The 23,828-nt window shown below is 34.1% G+C and overlaps 1 protein-coding gene across 2 annotated transcripts in view; it reads left to right on the top strand.

Moving 5' to 3' along the window:
* Positions 1-16,388, top strand: part of LRRC28 (leucine rich repeat containing 28) — a 167,765-nt gene extending 151,377 nt beyond the window's left edge. For both annotated transcript variants that reach the window (XM_044665420.1, XM_044665419.1), the window contains 3 exons: positions 185-360; positions 1,990-2,149; positions 16,060-16,388. In XM_044665420.1, coding sequence (XP_044521355.1) covers positions 185-360; positions 1,990-2,149; positions 16,060-16,132 — 409 coding nt within the window. In that variant the 3' untranslated portion in view covers positions 16,133-16,388. The remainder of the gene's footprint in view (positions 1-184; positions 361-1,989; positions 2,150-16,059) is intronic.
* The last annotated feature ends 7,440 nt before the right edge of the window (positions 16,389-23,828 follow it).

The following is a 23,828-nucleotide window of genomic DNA, read 5'->3' as shown; positions in this document are numbered from 1 at the left end:
GATGAATTTATATTTTGATTTTTAGAATTTTTAATAAGGAAATTAGGTTTATATCTGTTCATTTTGAAAAATTAGCCACTCAAAGCTAAGCTCATTAATTTTAAATATTTTTATTTATTGCATTTTATTGATACATTAAAAAAATTAATGGTAACAGCTTTGTGAATGTCTTGTTTCTCTGCAGCTGTGGCTCTCCCATTCAAGTTTCAGAGGTGAAGCTGCTTTCGTTCTCATCAGGGCAATTAACTGTTTTCCTCCCATCGGAGGTTAAGTCTATAGGGACAGAAACAGATCATGTCCTGCCCCTGCAAGAATTAGCCATGAGAAGCCTGTATAACGCCTACTACAAGTTTATAAAAGGTATTTTGAATTTTTAAAAATTGCTCATATATGAAGGGGAAAAAAGATTTTTGTTTCAATGTCCATTTTAGTATATAATGTAGAAAAGACTCTTTTGTTGAGTCTTTTGTTGATCCTTTCAACCCCAATTGCAGACACAGATAGCAGTCCTATACATGTCATCTTCATTTACAGAAGACAATAACAAAAATAAAAATTTGATTGGTTTAAATGCAAAGGAAATTCATTTGTATTTCATCCATATGAAAAGACTTATGCTAGTCACTGACTTATGTGGAAAAAGTACAATTTTCAACTGGATAAGTAATTGGAAAGAACTTATCCTTAAGGCAAGATTGAATGCTTCTCCCAACAATGCTTACGCCTAGCTTTGTAGCCTGCTCGTAAGTGGCAATGTTGGCATTCATAAAGAAAAAGAAATATTAAGAGCCGTTGGCAGTTTCAGAACAGCATGACAACTGAGATGTTTTAGTTCTGCCCCAATTGAAAATCATTGTAGAAAGCTGGCCCATGACTTTTCTAGTTCTAAATCATGCACATGAACTACTCATGTTCAAGTTCAACTGAAGGAATTCATGCTTTGTAAAATATTTGGCAGTGTGTGTTTTTACAGTTTTTTGTGGAAATGATACTTAGGATTCTTTCAGAAAACAATGCGCAATATTAAAGAGGGAAAAGTAATTCAAAAACCATGTCTCTTAAAACCACTAACTTTTACTTTTGTTACATAAAAAAGGTGAAGTACACACATTCATATTTCATCTTCCCTTACTGTATAGATCAAAATTGTTTTTAAAACCTAAACAGATTTAACTATGATGAAATTACAGTTTGCTAAATGATTCTTGTTGGATCCTTATGCATAGAGAAAATATAAAGAAAATATCTAGGTAAGTGGTGTTTATGTCTTGAAGACAAATTCCAAGTATGCTTTAGGTATTTGATAAGAGTGATCCATTTAAAATGTGCATTTTTTAAAGATTGCTCAGGATTAAGCTACCTCTTTAAGAATCTATATCATTAAAACTTAAATAAGCACTACCATCTTTAATTAGTGGCAATTTCTGCTAGAATTTGAAAATAGGCTAGTTGACTAAAATGTTTTTTATTCTTTGCTTTCTTCATATTATTCCAACCTTTCTTTTAAAAACAAACATAATACAATAATAAAAATAACAACAAATGTCAATATAGGTTCATTTTTAAAACTAATATTAAACAAGGCCTTAGTAAACTTGATAAATTGTTGTTCAATTGCAGTCATTTTTTCTTCTCTTTTAGAAATCTTTAATCCCTTCTGATGAATTCATGTCAAGAAATCCTTCTGTTTTTCTTTTACTATTTATTTTTGTAACTTTTTAAATCTTCTTTCTTATATCTATAAGTATTATTTCTGATTACTCTAAGTGTGATTTATATTTCAAACTTCATTTTAAAAATACAGAAATTTTGAAATAATATTAGTTTTTTACTTAAGAAAAAACATCAGTAGAAGACAGCAAAAAGGGCAAATGTGGTACCTTTAATGAACTTGAACATATCTGATAATTAAGGAAGATACCACTTTAAAAAACTGATTTTGATGAAAATTGTTCTTTTATTTTGTATACATGGTTTTTTATCTTTCAGATTTGAACTTCCTGTCTCCAATCTCATTACCCAAAAGTCTCCTGGAGCTGCTACACTGCCCTCTGGGACATTGTCACCGTTGTAGTGAGCCAATGTTTACTATTGTCTACCCAAAGCTCTTTCCCCTGAGAGAGACACCAATGGCGGGGCTGCACCAGGGGTAATTACACTAAAATATACACTGAAATTTCCGCCTTACACAGGGATCAAATACAAGGAAAAAACATATATACATATATATAATAATAGGAGAATTTTTTTAATTTATCATTTAAAATCCACAGTATGTTTTCTGAGATGCATTCTAAGTGAAATATGAACATTTTTAATATTAGAAAGAAAATTACCACTATTTATTAACTCATCTTTCTGTAATATACTGAAATTTTTCAGCATGTTGATATTTAAACTAGATTGTTCTTCATGTTTTTTCTTACTCATCTTTCATGTTCATCATAGCCTCTAGGCAGTAAGGGATGCCAAGAAACAAAAAAATAAGTTATATAAGATAGCTAACCCAGCCCTTTGGGGTAGTAGATATTACTAACCAATGAGCATGTAGCTTGTCAGTTAATTCCACACCCTGGAATTAACAGAGTATTTTTTTTTTAATTTTACATTTTGCCTCTTCAGCCCTTCCGAAGGTAATCTCCCATATTCTATTCCTTAGCATGAATCTTTAGGTGCCTTAAAGTTTCATGTGTTCACACACACACAAAAAGCCTAGAGATTAAAAAAAATAAAATGCTTAAAAATTTTAGGTAAATGTTTTTATATTTTATTTTTTCAAATTACATGTAACAACAATTTTAACCTTTGTTTTTTTAGATGTTGAATTCCAAATTCTCCCCCTTCCTTCCCCTCTTCTTCTCTGAAACAAGTAATTAGATATAGATTATATATGTGTAGTCATAACATGATAATTTTTAAACCTTCTTTAATATGACACCTTTAACATATGCATTTTCTGGATTTAGGGAACTACCTTTATAATGTTTAACTAATTAATTACTTCCATATTTCTAGACAACTTAAATTTATTTTGTCTTATTGCAAAACTTTTATTATCATTTTAATGCCACTCAAATATTCACAAAGATCTATGTTCTTATTGATATGTATACTCGTTCTACATATACATATTGCCACCCAATCATGTATTTCTTATTTGGTCCTGCAGTTAGCCCAGGCTCTGTTTTTAGGCACAACATAGAACTGAAAATTGCTTTATTAAGGATAGACATCACCACCTAAGATATTTTTGTTGATTTTTAATTAACTTAAAATGCATATACATTTATGCCTATCTTATCTTTAATGCAAATGTTTGTCAAATATATATTTTATAAACTGAAATATAATGGGATTATATTATACTCATGATTCATTTATATAACTATGCATGGAGAAAGAGACAAATAAATAATATGGGCAATTCAGTCCATAAATCAGCAAGCCTTTATTAAGCATCTGCTCTGTGCTGGGCATTGAAGATACAAAGACCAGTAAAACAGATCTTGCCCCTGCCAGGGAGACCACAGCTACATAAATATGTATTTTTAGACAAACCATACAAAAGAGCATTTGAGGGAAGTCACTAGCATCTGGGAAGATCAAGAAAGGACTCATGTGGTACCTGAGCTAAGATTGAGGAGGGCTGCATTCTAGACATGGGATGGAGGGAGGGGTACGGTGTGTGAAAAAGCACGAAGACAAGAGTGTGTTATGTGTTTGGACCAGAAAAAAAGGTCAGTTTGTCTAGACCACAGAATATAGGAGAAGGAGTTATTTGTAAATCAGATTGAAGCCAACTTGTGAAGGTCTTTACTGCCCCAAAAGAAAAAAAAATAGGAGTTTGTATTTGATCCTACAGGAAATCATAAGCTATTGGAGTGTTCTGAGTACAAAACTTTTGTTTTAGGCATGATACCTTAGGAGTGGTGTGCTCAGAGGATGGGAGAAGGGCATAGACTTGAGGCAGGAGGAGCAATTAGCAAGCTGCTGAAATAGATGAGTTGAAAAGTGATAAGGGCCTGAACTTGGCTGGTGGTTGTGTGGCTACATATAAGTTATTCTGGGGATAGAATTGAGATTTGGTGACTAATTGACTCTGTAAGGTAAGGGAAAACTAGGAGTTAAAGATGACTTCAAGATTGAATATCTGTGTGACTGGAAAGCTGGTAGTATCCTGAACAAAAATAGAGAGATTTGGAAGAGGGAGGCTGTGGGGCGTAAGGATGATGAGTTCTTTTGTGAATATGTAGATATGTGGATATCAAATATCTAATTCAAAATGTCCAATTAGAAAATAATCATTTATTAAGCACCTACTATGGGCCAGGCACTGTGCTGTGTTTTACAGATACTATTTCATTTGATCTTCACAATAGCCCTTGGAGGTATTATTATTGTACCCATTTTACAGTTGAGGAAACTGAGGCAGGCAGCAGTTATGTGACTTCCAGCAAGATGTGTGTTTGATGTTGGAATAAAAAAGGAGAGAATAGGGGATGATGTCAGGAAAGGAAAGCTATGTTGGGGGCTACTCCACAAGTAGCTTCTATATTCTCAGTAAAGCATGAGGTAAGTGCCTTTGAGTGAGGGATTAATTACCACTTGAGAAGCCACTGAATATGCTTCAGAGTGAACTTGATAGGGGAACCATTATTCTGCTTTCTAGGTCTCCAAGTCATTTCTCTTCCCCCAGTGGATTCTGTTGTTCTAATCACACACACACATACTCTCTCTCCCTCTCCCTTTCTCTGTCTCTGTCTGTCTGTTTGTGTCTCTTTCTCTGTCTGTCTGTCTCTCCCTGTCTTTCTGCCTCTCTCTCTTTCTCTCATTTAGTGGATAAGCACTGCCACCTTATCCAGCCTCAATTTTCAGCATAGGGTCAGATACAAGATTTTCAATCTCTTATTGTGACTTTAGTGCCTACTCCCAATGTAACATACAATTATGATTTATACTTTGTATAATTTAACCTTTTTTATAACTCTATCATTTTATATTGGTTAGCATGCTATAGCATGATGATACTTTTATCAGGGAATGTTTGGTCTCCAAGGCCTTGTCTCTGTCCCAACCACATTTTAGTCCTAGTGGATTATTCTTTCGAATTTTTAGGACTAATCTTCTTGCCTCTGCCTCTTTTTAGGTATCTCTTATTATTCTTAGCTGGTGTTAATATGCTTCCTTATAGGAGTTCTTCTCTATTCCTTTCTAATTTGCTTCTTAATTTGCTGTGGCCTGGAAAGCCACATGACGAACTTTCATAGAATTATGTATAAGGTAGTGTAATTAGGCTCCTGGTAAGGACCAGAAGTGGTCTACCATAAGCAAAGTGTAAGGGCTATATGACATCTGTCCATCCAAAGCAGAGCCTTATTTAATGTCTTTGAGGTTTTGGTTCATGTTTTCCATTGGTGATGTTTCTGGACAAGGGACTTTCATATAAGAGAGGTTAATGTATAAGCATTTTTTTTAAACCCTTACCTTCCGTCTTAGAATCAATACTGTGCATTGGCTCCAAGGCAGAAGAGTGGTAAGGGCCAGGCAATGGGGGTTAAGTGACTTGCCCAGGGTCACACAGCTAGGCAGTGTCTGAGGCCAGATTTGAACCTAGGACCTCCTGTTTCTAGGGCTCTCTATCTGCTGAGCCACCCAGCTGACCATATACGCATTTTTAAATTAAGCATCAATCAGAAAATTTTGCTTTTAATATTTTCCATAGACACAAGATGCCTCTTTATCAAAAATGTTTGTATTATGGTATATTTTGCTTTTAAAAAGATACTACCCAGATTAATGAGAACAACTAGGAAATATGTGAGTGGTATTTATTTTCCTCCTAATCTCAAGATAATCTTTTTAAGGTTTTGTCTTTATCAGAAGTGTTATCACTTCAAAACTAAGGTGATCTTCGCTTCTTAAAGTGAAAAAGGAATTATGAAATTGAAATAGGTGTTCTCATTAACATAATTAGGGTATCCCAGGAGACTCCAAATAGAAATTTTTTAGTACTTCTTTTTAAGAAATAAATTTTCCATAGTAATTAATCACATTTGTGCTTATTTGAGAGAGTTGAGGAAGAATCCAACATCCTTCCATTCTTCAGAGGCCAAGCAAATTTACATTTTGACTACTGAGGTGAAAAATACATTCTCCAAAAAACAATTCAATCCTGGAAGGTCAGATGTAGTCTTTTGTAACCTAAGAATATAGATTTAATAGTAGTAATCTAGTAAAAATTAACATTTACTACATAGCACTTAAAACGGTGTGACATTTTAGTGAATTCAACCAGCATTTGTAGTAGATAAGGTATAGATGCTGAGGTGCAAAGTAACTTGCCTTAAGGCCACATGATGAGTTAATGGCTAGGATAGAGTTTAAAATTGAGAGTTTGTGGCTTCCATCTCAGGCCACTAAGCCATGTTTCTTCCCATGTTGCCATGGAGATTGTAATAAAATAATTCACTACAATTTCTATCATGGTCATTTAGAGTACTTTCTTTTGTAACTGAAAACCAAATGCTTGTCTTTAGATCTCCAATGTCTTATTGCTGAAAATGAAATCAATTGTATTCTTATGTAATATGCTATAAAAGGTTTTGATAAGATTCATTTTTTAAATCACTAGGATTGGTTATGTTTGTAATAGAATAATATATTTGATCACCCAGTATCTAAATAAATTTTGTAAACTAGCATTTGAAGCTCTTCTCCTCCAAAAGAATCAGACATTTTTTTAAAAATCTAGAAAATTATTTATTTTAAACTAAATGTAACACAAATCTGTGAAGCTAATTGAAATAACAGTGATGTACCTAAACCATTGTCACTATGCAAACATCACTTAATATTCACAGCAGAGAATATTTGATCAATTAGTACATTTAACTATTTTACATCTTATTGCCAAAACCAATGTTTATTTCTAAGTAAAGAACTTCTATTTTGACATTACCAAATAAAAATGCATCTCATATTTTATGTATCTTAATTGTATAAATTATATTTTGTAATTGGAATCTAAGTTAATCAACTCTTTATTGTATGCTAGTACTTCTGATCAAGATAAATACTTGAAATAGGTAAACTTAAGACTAGGAGTATTTACGGCCCTAATTTTGTCCCATGTATCTGGTTTTGAATTTAGCCCCATCATATATTCTGTATATCTACAAATATAAATATTTGTGCCCCAGAGTGTTCAAAGTGCCCCCAAATGATTGTGAAATGGGCTGACCTGTTTGGGGTTGTTGTACAGTTAAACAGCCTAGCATAGTGATGTCCTTGTATAATTCATAAAGACCTATCTCTACAACTTTGCTGTCCTGTGCACACAGTTGTACTGCTTACTTATTTTTAGGGATTATAAAGTGATTTTAGAAATACAGAATTTAATTGCCTAGATTAACAGCAGAAGAAATAGAATACTTAAATAATCCCATATCAGAAAAAGAAATTGAACAAGCCATCAAAGAACTCCCTAAGAAAAAATTCCCAGGACCAGATGGATTCATAAGTGAATTCTATCAAACCTTCAAAGAACAACTAATTCCAATACTATACAAACTATTTGACATAATAAGCAAAGAAGGAGTTCTACCAAACTCCTTCTATTACACAAATATGGTACTGATCCCAAAACCAGGTAGATCAAAAACAGAGAAAGAAAACTACAGACTAATCTCCCTAATGAACATAGATGCAAAAATCTTAAACAGAATACTAGCAAAAAGACTCCAACAAATGATCATGAGGGTTATTCATTATGATCAGGTGGAATTTATACCAGGAATGCAAGGATGGTTCAACATTAGAAAAACCATCCACATAATTGACCTTATCAATAAGCAAACCAACAAAAACCACATGATTATCTCAATAGATGCTGAAAAAGCTTTTGACAAAATACAACACCCATTCCTACTGAAAACACGAGAAAGTTGAGGAATAGAAGGTCCTTTCCTAAAAATAATAAATGGTATATATCTAAAACCATCAACAAAAATCATCTGCAATGGGGATAAATTAGAAGCATTCCCAATGAGATCAGGAGTGAAACAAGGATGCCCATTATCACCTCTATTATTTAACACTGTACTAGAAACACTAGCAGTAGCAATTAGAGAAGAAAAAGAAATTGAAGGTATTAAAATAGGCAATGAGGAGACTAAGCTATTACTCTTTCAGATGATATGATGGTATACTTAAAAAATCCTAGAGAATCAACTAAAAAGTTAGTGGAAATAATCAACAACTTTAGCAAAGTTGCAAGATATAAAATAAACGCACATAAATCATCAGCATTTCTGAACACATCACAGCAGGAAGAGTTAGAAAGATAAATTCCATTTAAAATCACCCTAGACAATATAAAATACTTGGGAATCTATCTGCCAAGACAAACACAGGAATTATACGAACACAACTATGAAACCCTTTCCACACAATTAAAACTGGATCTAAACAATTGGAAAAACATTGATTGCTCATGAGTAGGACAAGCTAACATAATAAAAATGACCATCCTACCCAAATTAATTTACCTATTTAGCGCTATAACATCAAACTACCAAAAACTTTTTTACTGAATTAGGAAAAAACTATAACAAAGTTCATTTGGAAGAACAAAAGACCAAGAATATCAAGGGAAATAATGAAAAAAATATGAAGGAAGGTGGCCTAGCAATACCAGATCTTAAACTGTACTATAAAGCAATGGTCATCAAAACAATATGGTACTGGTGAAGAGACAGAAGGGAAGATGAGTGGAATAGACTTGGGGTAAGTGACCTCAGCAAGACAGTTTTCAGTAAACCTAAAGAACCCAGCTTTTGGGACAAAAACTTGCTATTTGATGAAAACTGCTGGAAAAAATTGGAAAACAATATGGGAAAAATTGGGCCTAGATCAACATCTCACACCCTATACCAAGATAAACTCAGAATGGGTGAATGACTTGAATATAAAGAAGGAAACTATAGGTAAATTGGGTGAGCACAGAATAGTATACTTATCAGATCTATGGGGAAGGAAAGATTTTAAAACCAAGCAAAAGTTAGAAAAAAATCACAAAATGTAAAATAAATAATTTTGACTACATTAAACTAAAAAGTTGTTGTACAGACAAAACCAATGCTTCCAAAATTAGAAGGGAAACAACAAATTGGGAAAAAATCTTTATAACAAAAAACTCATATAAATGTCTAATCACTCAAATATACAAGGAGCTAAATCAATTGTACAAAAAATCAAGCCATCTCCCAATCGATAAATGGGCAAGGGACATGAATAGGCACTTCTCAGATACAGAAATCAAAACTATCGATAAGTACATGAGAAAGTGTTCTAAATCTCTAATAATTAGAGAAATGCAAATCAAGACAACTCTGAGGTATCACCTCACACCTAGCAGATTGCCTAAAATGACAGCAGGGGAGAATAATGAATGTTGGCGGGGATGTGACAAAATTGGGACATTAATGCATTGCTGGTGGAGTTGTGAACTGATCCAACCATTCTGGATGGCAATTTAGAACTATGCTCAAAGGGCTTTAAAAGACTATCTGCCTTTTGATCCTGCCATAGCACTGCTTAGATTATACCCCAAAGAGATAATAAGGAAAAAAACTTGTACAAAAATATTTATAGCTGCACTCTTTGTGGTGGCAAAAAATTGGAAAATGAGAGAATGTCCTTCGATTGGGAAATGGCTGAACAAATTGTGGTATCTGTTGGTGATGGAATACTATTGTGCTCAAAGGAATAAAGTACTGGAGGAATTTCATGTGAACTGAAAAGACCTCCAGTTCACATGAAATCACAATGATGCAGAGTGAAAGGAGCAGAGCCAGAAGAACACTGTACACAGAGACTGATACACTGTGGTAAAATCAAATATAATGGACTTCTCTAGTAGCAGCAATGCAAGGATCCAGAGCAAGGCTAAGGGACTTATGAGAAAAAAAACTAGCCAAATACAGAGGGTCAACTGTGGGAGGAGAAACACAGAAGAAAAACAACTTCTTGAACACATGGGCTGTTGGGGATATTATTGGGGTTGTAGACACTAAATGATAACTATAGTCCAACTATCAATAATATGGAATTAGGGCTTGATCAATGATACATGTAAAACCCAGTGGAATTGTGTGTTGGCTAAGAGGGATCAGGGGGAATTGGGGGAGAGATAAAGAACATGAAATATGTAATTGGAGAAAATATTCAAAATTTTTAAAAAATTAATTAATTAAAAATTAAATTAGAAATACAGAATTTTATAAGGTATTCATCTTCAGATGTATCAATTTTGTTATCAAAAAATGAGAGAACTCACTAAAAATACTAATAAAAAGTTGCCACTAATAACGATCTAAACTCTATAAACACAGAAAGAAAATATTTTCCCTAAACCAAATATAAGTAGAAGGAATCTCAACATATTTTTAAACAGCCCACTTTATGTTTTATTGTACCTGTACTTATTTTCCCATATATGTTCTTCTTTATATCTAATGAGTGAATTTATCTAACAATACATGTACGTATCACTTGTAATCAAGTCTCAGGTTCCTTAAGTCATATCATTTTGTCTGTAATATAAATTTGACCTTTCACTAGATTGTTGCTTTTAAACAAGGAAACCATTACCTAAATATATTATTCACATACTGTTTTTTTTTTAAACCCTTGTACTTCGGTGTATTGTCTCATAGGTGGAAGATTGGTAAGAGTGGGCAATGGGGGTCAAGTGACTTGCCCAGGGTCACACAGCTGGGAAGTGGCTGAGGCCGGGTTTGAACCTAGGACCTCCTGTCTCTAGGCCTGACTCTCACTCCACTGAGCTACCCAGCTGCCCCCTTCACATACTGTTTTGAAGCTAATTAAACCAGATTAAATCATGAAATTTTTCCTTGTTGTTTGTTTGAATATATATGTATGTATATACATGGATATATGAACCAAGAATAACGCCTTTTTTGTTTTTAATTTCTCATTGAGTTTGCAAATGCCCCCATTTCTTATTATTTTCATGAAATATAATCTGTGCCAGTCATATTCAGTTAATATTTGTTCTAAAAATATAGTTCTCATCTTTTTAACAGAGCTGAAATGCTTTTATTCCCCTCTGTCTTGCCACTAGATATTAGGATAGTCACTTAATCTAATCCAACAAATTTTATCAGATATTCTTCACACCATTTTTGCTGCCCTCAATTCTTTACTAGAGGATTTACTGTTTAACTTAAAATGGCTTCTGTCACACAACCGAGCACCATAATTCTTATGGCGTCATCTAGGGCTTTACCATCAAAACTATTCTTTTCATCAACTGAATAGTTGGTGTCCTTGTAGCAATATGTATTGTTATAAGATCAAGAGTAACAAAATAATATGAAGATCCAATTTTAAAGAAAATCTGTAAGGTTTGGGGGCTTGTTAATACAAAAATAGAACCATAAAAATAATTATCTTGAAGTGTTAATTATCTTATGAACACTGGGCTTTTAGTGAGTGAAAGTTCTACTTCTTTATAGATTCGGATTTTTTTGCTTAGAGACTCTCTTTTTAAAAATCAAGGGTAGAGGTGTGAAATGTATCCCTTCTGTGAAATGATTTACAATTTGCATAATTATCTTACAAGAAAGAAAAAGAGGTTTAGCCAGCTGAATTCCAAAAATGTAGTTGGCATTTCAGACCAATTTGTTTGAGGCTTATTTCACATACAATTTGGTGTAAATTTATAAATTAATCCTAGAACAGCACATGTGGGGCTCTGTAATCCATGATTAATGAACAAATGTAGAATCATTTCAAAGTAGTGATAGCCTATCCATAGTACTAAGAAACAAATTTAAGTACTAATACTAAAAGTCTGTTTAATTTATTACTGGTTTAAAAAATTTCTAACAGTAATGTTGAAAGAGGAAAAGTAGAATTTAATCCATTTGTTTCATTCAAGCAGATGTATAATCTTTCCAAAGATACTTTGCTATATCTCGTGCCTAGTCTCTGCAGTAGATACTTTTCTGATTATAAGCAATGTGAGTTTATGAAATAAAAAACAAGTTCCACAGCCTAAATTTGGTCACAAGCCAAAAAAAATCTACATAAATGTTATTTTAGAAATGCTTTCTTAGGAAAGCTGTGTGACTTGTAAAAAAAGCAGTGTTCAACTTGTTCTTCATTAGAGATTCTGATTATCAGATTTTCAGCTTAAGCAGATTGCATATAGAACCGTTTTCAAATTGGTCAATTGTTGAAATTTAAAATGTCATAAATGTTTAATATTTCCTACACAAATTGTGAGGCTACCTCTATCATAAATTCTCTTTTCTCTATTATAAAGTTGTTAGACTATTATCTAAGTCTGGAATTTTAGTTAATATAGTTTTTAATGTGAGAATAGCTTGCTTGTGTTTATTCATTATAATGACATTTTTTAAGTATGTAATAAAACCCAAGACCTTCAATTAATTTAGTTTTTTCTTCTGTTAAGTACAAAAGATGAGAATTCATGCTATTACCAGGAATTTATTCAAAAAGAAAACTCCCAAGTATTTTCTGTATTTCTTGGGGACTATTCATATTAATCCCAGTTTCTTATATCTAAATTACTGTATAGCATTGAGTCTTTGTTCATTTTTCTTCATTGGAAAATAAGCCAAAAGGGATATGACTCAATCTTTCTTAGTTGTGGATCCAAGTTTTCATTGTCAACCTAAAGTGATAGGAGTATATGAGATTACTAAGGGAGAGATGTCAGAGAGAAAAGTGAAGAGGGCCAAGGATGAAGTCTTGGGAATAAGAGGATAAGGAACCATCAATAAGAACAGAAAAGGAGAAGAACCATGAGAATAAAGTGGTAACAAGGATATAAGGCAAGAAAAATATTAATTGAAAGGAAGTGGTCCACCATGTCAAATACTCTAGGTAAGTCAAAGGTGAAAAGAACTTTAAAAAGGTCGTTTTATTTGGGAAGGGAAGAAAGTAAAAGCATTTATTAAGCTCCTGCTACATTTCAGGCACTGTGATAAGTGCCTTACAAATATTCTCTCATTTAATCCTCACAAAAATGCTGTGAGATAGATGCTATTATTATCCCCATTTTCATTTGAGGAAACTGAGACAGACAAGTTATATGACTTATCCAGGGTCACACTGCTGATAAGTGCCTGAGATGAAATTTGAACTCTAGTCTTCCTGACTCCAGGCCTAGTGCTTTATCCATTGCTCTACTGCTCAGTGATAAAAATGTTACTATTGATCTTGGAGGGAGAAGTTTCAATAGAATGGTGGGGATGGAAGAGGATGGCAAAAGCTTAAGGAGTGAATGGATAAAAAGGAAGTGGGGCCTCTACTATTCTTTCTAATAGCTTATCAGGGAAGGGTCAGCACCTTGGGCAGGGCAGGGGTGTTAAGTGAAGGGTTTTTTTTTTTTAATTTGTTTGTTTTTAGGAAAGGAAGTAACTTTACCTAACAAAAGGACAATCTCTCTGGCCCCTACTAGATACAGATCTAATAAACTCAGTTATCCAAATGTTTCCCAGCTAACAACAGATCAGAAGCAGCATGGAAGGATCTTAGAGCCCTCCAGTCCATTGGTTGGCAAATTGTGGCCTTATGTCATTGGTAAGCCTCAAATGGTTGGTTCGCTCTTGGGCTGTTTAAAGACAAGTGGTGGACCAGATTTGGCTTACTTTTGCTCAAGTCTATCAAATTGTGTAGAACTGAAGCCTAGTATTTATAGTTGTAATGATGCACCTACTAGATCCATGGCAGGGTAAAGTGTTCATTGTGCACAAACAACCTATGAAACAGTGTGTCCACAAGCTTTATTAAGTGCTTCCTCTGTGTCAAATGTCATGCTAAGCTCTAGAGACACCAAGAAAGGCAAAAACACAGCTCCTGATCTGCAGGAGCATCCCAAAGGAGGAGACAACGTGCAAACAATTTTGCACACACAGGATAGAGACAGTAAAAATGAAAGTCTGACGGAAGGTTCTAGGCAGAGGAGGAATGTGAAAAGCCTCTTTTTGGAGGCTGGGTTCAAACTGTCTTCAGCTAGAAAGGAATGGTGAGGAGGGAAGGCATGGAGGACAGCCAGTTGTTGGAGATGGGCTGTTGTGTCAGAAGAACATCAAGAAGCCTCGTAGGAAGTGGCAGCAGAGTGCAGAAAAACTGAAAAGGAAGGGGCAGGTTGGGAAGTGCCTTCAAAGTCAAACAAAGGATTTTACATCTAATCTTGGAGGCAGTTCCAGTTCCAGTTGGAGGCCTCTGGAGTTTAACAGTGACCGGGTCAGACCTGTGCTTTAGGAAGATCATTTTGGCAAGTGAACAGAAGATAAGAGTGAAACTGGAAGAGATGCAAGGCAGGAAGACCAACCAGCAGGCTAGTGAGGTAGTCCAGACGTTAAGGTGATGATGTCTGTAGCAGGGCAGCGGGAGGTATATGTGAGAGACATTGTTGAGGTATAAATGACAAGATGGCAATAGACTGGATATGTGGCTTGAGCGTGAGTGAAGAGTCTGAGGACGACACCGAGGCATCGACAGATGACTGGGTAATTGGAAGGATGGTGATACCTGGGCAGGAAGAAGGAGGTTAGGAAGATGGATGGGGGGAGGGGGGGCAGTGATTTCTTTTTTGAAATGTTGATTTTGACTTGTCTGTCTTTGTGTAGTAGAGATGTCTGATAGGCAGTTGATTCAAGGTTCTGGGCACCAGTTGAAGAGGATGTTAACAAACTTGAGGATAATCAGGATGAGTTTTTTGGAAAACATGGCATATGACAAACAGATGACAAATTTGGAAATGTCTATACTGGAAGAAAAAAACAAGGGATCTTGGTTATCTTCAGATATTTGAAGGACTATCATATAGAAGGGGGATACACTTAATCAGTAGCTCTAGAAAGTAGAACTGGTACTGATGATGAAATAGAGACAGATTTTGAGTCAGGATAAGGAATAATGTTCTAATACTCAGAGCTGTCCAACAATGAAATGAACATAATTACAGAATTGAGTTTACCATCATTGAGAACATTCAGGCAGAAACTGGATGCCCAGTTTTCTCAACTGTTGCAAAAGAAATTCATGCCTTGTATGGAAAGTTTGGTGAGATGATCTGTTAGGTCCCTCTCTGATAATTCAAAAAATCTCTGATTCATTCCTTATAAGTGTGATGGGATCTCTAAAGATGATGAAAAATATCAAGCATTATAAAAACATTTTTATTCAAACATAATTTAGGAAATGCTCATCAGTTCAGTTCAACAAGCATTTATTAAGTACATATCCTCTCTGTGGGATATTTTGGTAGGCCCTAGTCCTACAAAGACAAAACAGAAATCAGCCCCTGCCTTCAAAAGAGCTTATATAATTTATGAGTGGATATGACACTTAAGATAAGTACATACAAAATAATTTGAGGTGAGAGATAGCATTAACATCTAGAGGGGCTCTTAACTTGGGATCCATGAACTTTTTTTTAAGTATATTTCAACATAATTGATTTCTTTTGTAATCCTATGTATTTTATTTTATGCTTTTGCAAACATTCTGAGGAGTCCATATGATTTTCCAGACAGCCAAAGGGGTCTGTGACAAAAACGATTAAGATCTAGAAAAATAAGGTTGAGCCTTGAAAGAAAAGCTAATGGTTCTAAGAGGGTGTGGGTTCAGGTCCAAATGCTACCTCATCCTAACAACACACACTAGCCTAGGTGTTAATGTTCTCCATTGTATCACACGATGACATTATTTCTCAGAAGAAGCCTCTGTTGTATGATAAATCCTTCAGTTCTTTAATGGGAAGTTAGAATATGCCAAAGAGCCTGACTAATCTCCAGACTGTTAACTCAGAGAGAGTAACCTTCATCAAAAAATTACCAACAGCAAAAACACTCAATACCTCCCCTAACAAAGCTAAAAAGCAGACACATCTCTTCTTCTTTAAATTGCCTCAGAACTATGAGCAAAAGTGTTGTAATATAAGAAAATGATTTTGCTTTTTCTTCAATTGACATATTTTCTCTTTCCTTTTTTTTCTTCTAGGAGGACAACTGTGAGTTTTGTAGCTTACTGCTGCTCCACCCAGTGTCTCCGGACTTTTGACCTACTGAGTTGATAAACACTTAAAGCTACTCAGGAGTGTTGCCAGCTTAAAGCTGTATTAGACTGCATATCCCATTGGATACTGGAACACCATTTATGTGCCAAAGCAGCAGAAGTGCCCAGTCAAGAACACTAATAGGCACTTAAATCTCATTCTATCAAATTGGATGAACTGCAGAAATCTTTTGGAAATGTAATGATCGAGCTTTAGAGGTAGAATGCATTCACCCCTCCCCCTCGTTGGAATATAATCCAAGAAATTTTAAGGAGCTTTGGTCTCCAGTGTTTTTCTTTTTATGTGAGTGTGTCTCCTATGTAAGCTATTTAGTTTGATGCGTCTCCCTGAATCTAATTTAAAGCAAATTGCAGTTAGTTCCCTGAAGAACTGCAATTTGATAACATAATGAAATTAACTTTTAAACACACATATTTCCAATGATAAGCCTGATCTTCTCTTTGTTTCCCCAGAGGAAAATTGCCACCAGGCCTTCAAATGAAAACTTTGTCAGTGAACCCCAAGCTCTCCTTTACCACATTGGAAAGAACCTCTCAGCTCATTAGGAAATGGGTTTGTGGCTGAAGCCTCCACAGATAACCTGCTTCTCAGCTTAGGCTCCTCTGGAAGCTCACCAGGGAACTAACTGATCATTTAGCCTATAGAAAGTCATGACTTTGTTTTTAATCATGCAAGTTTATTAACAAGAGCCTTACAGCTTGCCTTTTTTTTTTTTTTTGTGCTGGCAGCCAGCTCTTTGCAGAGAAGATGCTGATAATAAATGCACCTTTGAATTTTAGAAAACAGACTATTTGAGAGAGAAAATATTCTTGTAATCCAAGATTAGATCTTTAGAAAGAGAATTTTTCGGAATCTTGAACCTTATAATAATTAGGTCCCACAATCCCTAGATTTAAGTGTTTTCAACAAACTGAAAAAAAGGAAAGGTGACCACACAAATTTTGTTACATGGGAGTAATAGGCCTCAACTCATATGTGACTTCCTCTAATCATTTAAGTCTAAAAAATACATGCAGTTTGATTTTCTGTCATCTTATAGTTTATTTTTATTAATACATTGTTTTAAATTCTCTTCATTTTTACTCATATCTGTGTTTTTAAAACACCACAAAGAAAGTGCAAAGAACTGCAATTTGATTTTATAGAAAGATCATTTACTGGTAACCCCTGAGAATATGCCCTGCAACAGGAGAAGGCCTCTTCCTCCATATATCTCTGCTCTTCTTTTTGAAAGTGTGGTGGCATTTTAAATGTGTCTTTGCTGCCAAATGTGCATTTTGTTGATGTAAAATTATTTTATTCTTTAGTTTTCAAAAGGCAGGCCTGGAAGGTCAGTTTTTAAGGACTAACCACAGGCACTCTGAGTTGAATGGTCATGTTCATTTTCAAAAGCTTTAGATTGTATTTGGTTTATGAACTTTTATTAATTGTCCTATATTTGAAATGCTGGGTTTTAACAGTGCTAAAATCCCTACACAGTTACTGACAAATGTGTGATCTTTTCACAATAACACCACCTGCTCCCCAGAAAGCACTTTGGGTTGGTGAAGGCAGAGAGAAGCCTGACATGTATGTGCCAACTTTATTTGCACTATTCTTACTTTCCTTTTCCCTTTCATAACTTGGTCTTTTTAGCTTTGGCATTTCAAAAGCATAGAATACAGTAGATCTGAAGATCAGTGTTGAAACTCCAGCATGTGCCCTGGACACTTCTTCAGGAGACATTGAGGTTGTGGATGTAACCTCTTCATGTACATATGTTAGTGGGTGAAAAATATGGCATGATGCTTCACAAATGTGATTCAGGCCTTGATGGCTGATACCATGTGTCTAAGTGACTATAGATATATCGCAGCATCTTTTTTTTTTCCACAGCCATATGTCAGGAGCTGAGTAGCTCTGAAGTGGATATCTGTGTCTAGGAAATATACTATCCTGATACTCAAGAATCAAGTCAATAAATTAAAGTCTATTGTTAATATTGGTTTAATTAGTAGGTAATAGCAATGTACCCAATAGTTATATGACCTTCCTGCTCCAAATTTAGTACGTACTGGCCTTTGAAAGACAGACAACATGCCTAACAGTACCAATTCTTGTGGAATGTGAACTTGTAATCACCAATATAGATCAAGAATTTAGTTTATGAATATGGGTATAATAATGCGGTTTCTTTGGGGCTGTCAGGCATGGAAACAGTGCTAGATTCAGTGCTGGAGAATAAGGTCCTTTGTGCTACATTTTAGAATTGTGTCCAATACAGTGCAAAGAAAGGCAAATCCATGTACATATTTTGGATTTTGTTTTCTTGGATGAGAGTTCAATGCAGACTGGGCAATTAAGAAAGAAAAAAAAGAAACTTTATGTGGTAGCTAACAATAACATAGTGAAAAGCAAGGCATTTGGATTTTTTTGTTCTAATGACAATGCATCAGTGATCAGAAGTGGTTAAAAAAAATGTTTGAAACAAGACCCCCCCTGTAGTGCCCTGTTCCTTTAAAGGAAGCCTAATTTTAAATTGGCCTTCTGTTGATGTCCCTAAGGAAGTTTTTTTGAAGATCATAAGTTTACAGACAAAAGTTAAGTTGCTCAGCTAAGATGCCAATTAAATATCAATCTTTAAAGAGAAAAATATATTTTTGAACATACTTTTAAAAGTATATAGGTGGTTGATACATTAAAGATATGCTCTGCCTAATTATATTTTAAATTCCTATATCTTATCTCCAACCCATATCTGTTGGGCATCTGTAGTAAACTTACCTTTTGTTCACCAAAGAAGTACTTCATGCTAGCTTGTCTCACTAGTATAAGACATACCTCTCTTATTTCAAGATGAGTGGAGTGATCAGATTATGGGCAACTGCAAATAATTCTTTGGAGGGGGAAATGCATTCATCTTGTGCTGTTCTGCATTTAAAACAGAGTAATGAAATAATGCTACTGAGACTTTCAAAGCTAGTTTTTAATGTATCAACAGGAAAATCAGGTTTATGTTTCCTTGATTGAAAATCAGGCATTCTTCTTTCTACTATGAAAAACTTAAATCATAATACATTACGCAGTAATTCAAATATCTTTTTCTAGATGATTTATGTATAAGAATTCTTAACAAGGACAACGCTAACCTAACTTAATATGATTAAACATTAAAATGTAAATGAGTGATAGACTTGTATGTAAATAAACTCTCTTCAAGACATCTCATTTTGAGAATATTTCTATACAAAACCCTGTGACTACTTCATTTTTCCATTATCAGTTTACTCCTTAACTGCTAATAAGGCCTCCTTAAATACTTGCTAGAAATTCAAAGAATGAAATACCTTATTTTTTCCTCAGAAATGATGGATTTTTTAAAATTACTTTTTTTAAAACTACTTTGTATTTCGTTTAGAATTAAAGTATCCTCATTATTCTAATGCTCAAACAAGTTTACTATCTATCATTGAAGATGACATGATAAAATGGTCAAGTGAGAAGTCTCCTTGACAAGAAAAAGAAACCTATTTTATTGCTGAGGAAACCTTTTTTTATTGCTGTCTTTAAAAGCAAGATAGCATGGTCCCTTAGGCTCTGTACATAATACAACCAGCTAATACTAGTGCAATTTGACAATAGTACAAACTACTAAGCTAAAGTACTTAGAAGTGATTAGTAACATTTTTATATGCAATTAAGAATCAGACTTGCAAGGATTTAAGATATTTTCCTCATCCTCTCACCTTACCACAGAGGCCTGGATTATTACTACTTTCACTACTTGCATTACAGAATATCAGGTTATAACTGATTTATACAGTGAATTTTGAGAACCTTTAGTAACCCAGGATTTTTAATTTTTGTATAACAAAAGTATTTTCTAAGAGTACATCAGTCTTTTGAAAGACATTTATGACATTCATTTGGAGTGTATACATTTATTTCTGAAGCATATTAGCTGTGCCCCTTTTCATTGACTCCCAAAGCTGCTACTGTGTTGAATAACTATTGAACTTAAACTCTGTGATTGCTTAGAAGCGTAAATGTATTTCCTCTTCATTGTCTTAACCAAAAACATTTTGTAAAACGGAAAAAAACAACTGTACTAGATGTTTAAATTAAAGCCAATGATGCAACTTACTCTATCTGTTTGTTAATAAGCTTTTGTATAGTTCATCCATCTATTAAAAAAAAAAAAGAAACATGAAAGGAACTACTGTTACTGCAGCTATAAACTAAAGTATTTTAGATGAACTGATATCGTGTACTACTCTCATTAGTTAAATACTAGGCCCAGACCAATACCATAGTAATTTTTTAAAAAACAGAGCCACATAATCAAGATTAACTTCAATGATTTAATCACCCCATTCCTTGATCTAACAGTTTCTATTTAACTAGAAACTTCCAGATATTAAAAACATGTGAAAGTATGTTTTGAAATATAATCAAATGAGTTAAGAGAATGTTTGTAAATATATTGTTATTCAGTCATTTTCAGATATATTCAACTCTTCGTGACCCCATTTGGGGTTTTCTTGGCAAAGACACAAGAGTGGTTTGCCATTTCCTTTTTCCAGCTCATTTTACAGATGAGGAAACAGACGAACAGGGTTAAGTGACTTGCTCAGAGTCACACAGCTAGTGTCTGAAGCAGGATTTGAACTCAGGAACTAATTGTCCCTGAAAATGTATTGGGCCTCTTTCTAAATTGTACTCATTGTTATGTTCCTGATTTTTGTATATATGGTTTAATATCCTTGGATCATAGGTTCATAGATCTAGAGCTGAAAGGGAAGGACCTTAAACAGTCGTTGAGTCCAGCCCCTTCATTCTTTGCAAATGAGACAATTGGAGGTCAGAGATGTTCAGTGATTTGCCAGTGGTCACACAGCTAGTGTCTGAATGGGATCTGAATTGAACTCAGTTGAAAGGAATTGTTCAATGCCATTTTGGGGGGTAACCATTTTACTTTCAAATGTTTCGTTTATTTTATCAGAAAGTCTAAAACAATGTTATACAAATTTCATTGACACTTCTCCAAAATCAATATATAATCATCAGTATATAAAAAGTACAATATTTTAATGTTGAGATGCCTAGCTCCCTAAAAACAATAATTAACCACACAAGAATATGTTTAACATTTAATTATTATCCTCACCACCGGTACTACTTTAACTATTTTTTAATATTAAAAACTACTAAATATATAAATGTACATAATTTGTTAAGTGAATTAAGTAATTACTTGCATCAGCAAAATGCTTTACAGACCAAAATGTATGTCTTGGTTTTGGAAATCTTTTAAAACCAGGAATCAAGATTTAAATATGGCATCCTGGTGTACTTTTTCTTTTTACCAGCTAATTGCTCTAAACTAATATAATTTAATTAGTTAAAGAGATTTGGCCTTTAAAAAAAAAAAAAACCTCAAACCTCAAAGCCCAAGAGGAAAAATATGTGTACTATTCATTTGAGATTTTTTTTAGGTCACACATATTAGCAACATAGTACTCCATGTAATAAGAGTATATATAATAAATAATTTGAAAAGTACTTTGTTGATACTACTAAACATAAATATATTCCACCTCGATTTTTAGAAAAGATTTCCGAAATATTTTTTATGAATTTTGATTTCATATGTTTTACTCAGATCACTTCCACAAGATTGATTTATTTCATAGGAAATCCTAAGGATTTCCTTTTCTTCTGTTGCCAACTTATCTGAGGAAGGCAGATGGTAGAGTAATTCTTTCCCAGCAATTAAATCACTACCACTATTAGAAATGCAAATTACCAATTTGGCTCTTTTCAAGTAGAACAATCTTAAACAACTTGATGCTTTTGTTTAGTGTTGATTTTATTGTGAAAGTAGTACTGTGTTATAATTAGATTGAAAAGTTTTATTTGTGTACTGACCAAGACATTATAGCATATGAAGTACTGGAACACATCTAGTCGTCAATGAATGCAGTAAATTCTTGCAAACCTGCATCTTATTAAGACAGTAAGAGAAAAAAAAAATGAGCTGTACTTTGGATAAATGAGCTTTTGTTTTACTTTAGTAAATTCATAACATGGGCCATAGCCAGAAAATTAATAGTAGAGATGTTTACCAGGGATCACTGCAAAATTAAGACAGAGATTCCTACAGTTTCAGCTAAAACAATTTATGGAATAATTTGAGGTTTTACTCCACCTGACAAGGAATTATTACCACAGACTAGGATTAGCAGTAAACAAAAGATTTATTCTTGATTGCAGATGAACAAATTCTCCCCATTGGTTTCTCTGACTTATTTCCAAGTGACTAAAATTTCTTCTTTATTTGTGAAAAGTAAAGGGAGTTGAAGAGAGGAAATAAACATTGCGTTACTTTTAAAAACAAAAAATTTATAGAATTCATCTAGAGAGAAGGCAATATATAAACCCCAAATCGAGATAACATTTTGTTGTTGTTAAGTCATTTTTCCATAAAATCCAACTTCATGACCCCATTTGGGGCTCTCTCAGCAAAAATATTGGAGTGGTTTGCCATTTCCTTCTGTAGCTCATTTTACAGATGAGACAACTGAGGCAAACCAGGTAAAGACTTGCCTAGGTTTGCACAACTGGTAAGTGTCTAAGGCTAGATTTACATTCAAGATGAGTCATCCTGACTCCAGTGCTGGCACTCTGTCCACTGCACCACCCAGCTGCCCGGAGAGATCACATTCTACTACAACTTTTTTTAATTTTGCATATTATTTTAGTTTAAATTTTCTCTTTAAAAATGTGGAGCTAATCTATGGCAATCATGTGTAAAGAAGAAACCTTATAAATTGATCCGTTTGGGTTACATCTCCAAGTTCTCCTCTGTGTCTGTGCAAAGCTATATTCTTGCTGTGCCTTAAAATGGAAGCTACAAACCTTCATTTGACTTTGCTGATGCCAATACAAGACAACTGGTAGAAGAATTCTGTTTCCATAGGCAGAGAGGATGGGTAGCATGCAGTATATCTTGATTGATAATGGTGGTGGTGATTCTGCTGAGGAAATGATGATTATTGATTCAGTACTTAGAAAACCTATAGAGAAAGGAAACCAACCTCTGTTTACACTATAGCAGGCTAAATGAGTATTTCAAGGTTAAGAGAACCCTCAGGGCACTGAGGATCATTAAGCAAGCCTTAATTGAATGAGATAATATGCAATTTCTGAAGAAATGCTGTATGACTTTTTACAAGTGGTCTCTGAAAAAAAAAAGTGGTCTCTGCATTTGAAGTGTTTAATAGAAAAACACTGAAAAATAGTAAAGTCACTTTAAAGGTAAATATGCAAAGCTAAAATTAAAGAGGAATGGAATTTGATAGCATAAGTAGCAAAAGAATAATCAGTTGTTGCCCCCAACCCTTACTTGACCCATCTGTGACTGGCAAGATGTTATAACAATTTACCTTACTTTAAAACATTTCTACCATTTTCCATCTCTTTTATTTGGATCATATTAATGAACTTGGATTTTACAATACCTATTTTGGAGGATGTGGAAAATCTTTTAAGAATAGCCCAAGGTTTTGATTTTATAGGAATCTGGGAGTCCTTTGGACTAAATTATGAGGTAAATTCAAATATCTACCATAAATTCTTCCTAAGATCAATTACCTTACTAGAAATTGCCATGAATTGTGCATATTTTATAATGGACATCTTAACCTGGGTTGGT

Source organism: Gracilinanus agilis, chromosome 2 (assembly GCF_016433145.1).
Source record: "Gracilinanus agilis isolate LMUSP501 chromosome 2, AgileGrace, whole genome shotgun sequence".
Lineage (NCBI taxonomy): Eukaryota > Metazoa > Chordata > Mammalia > Didelphimorphia > Didelphidae > Gracilinanus > Gracilinanus agilis.
This window is presented reverse-complemented; position numbering and strand designations above follow the sequence as displayed.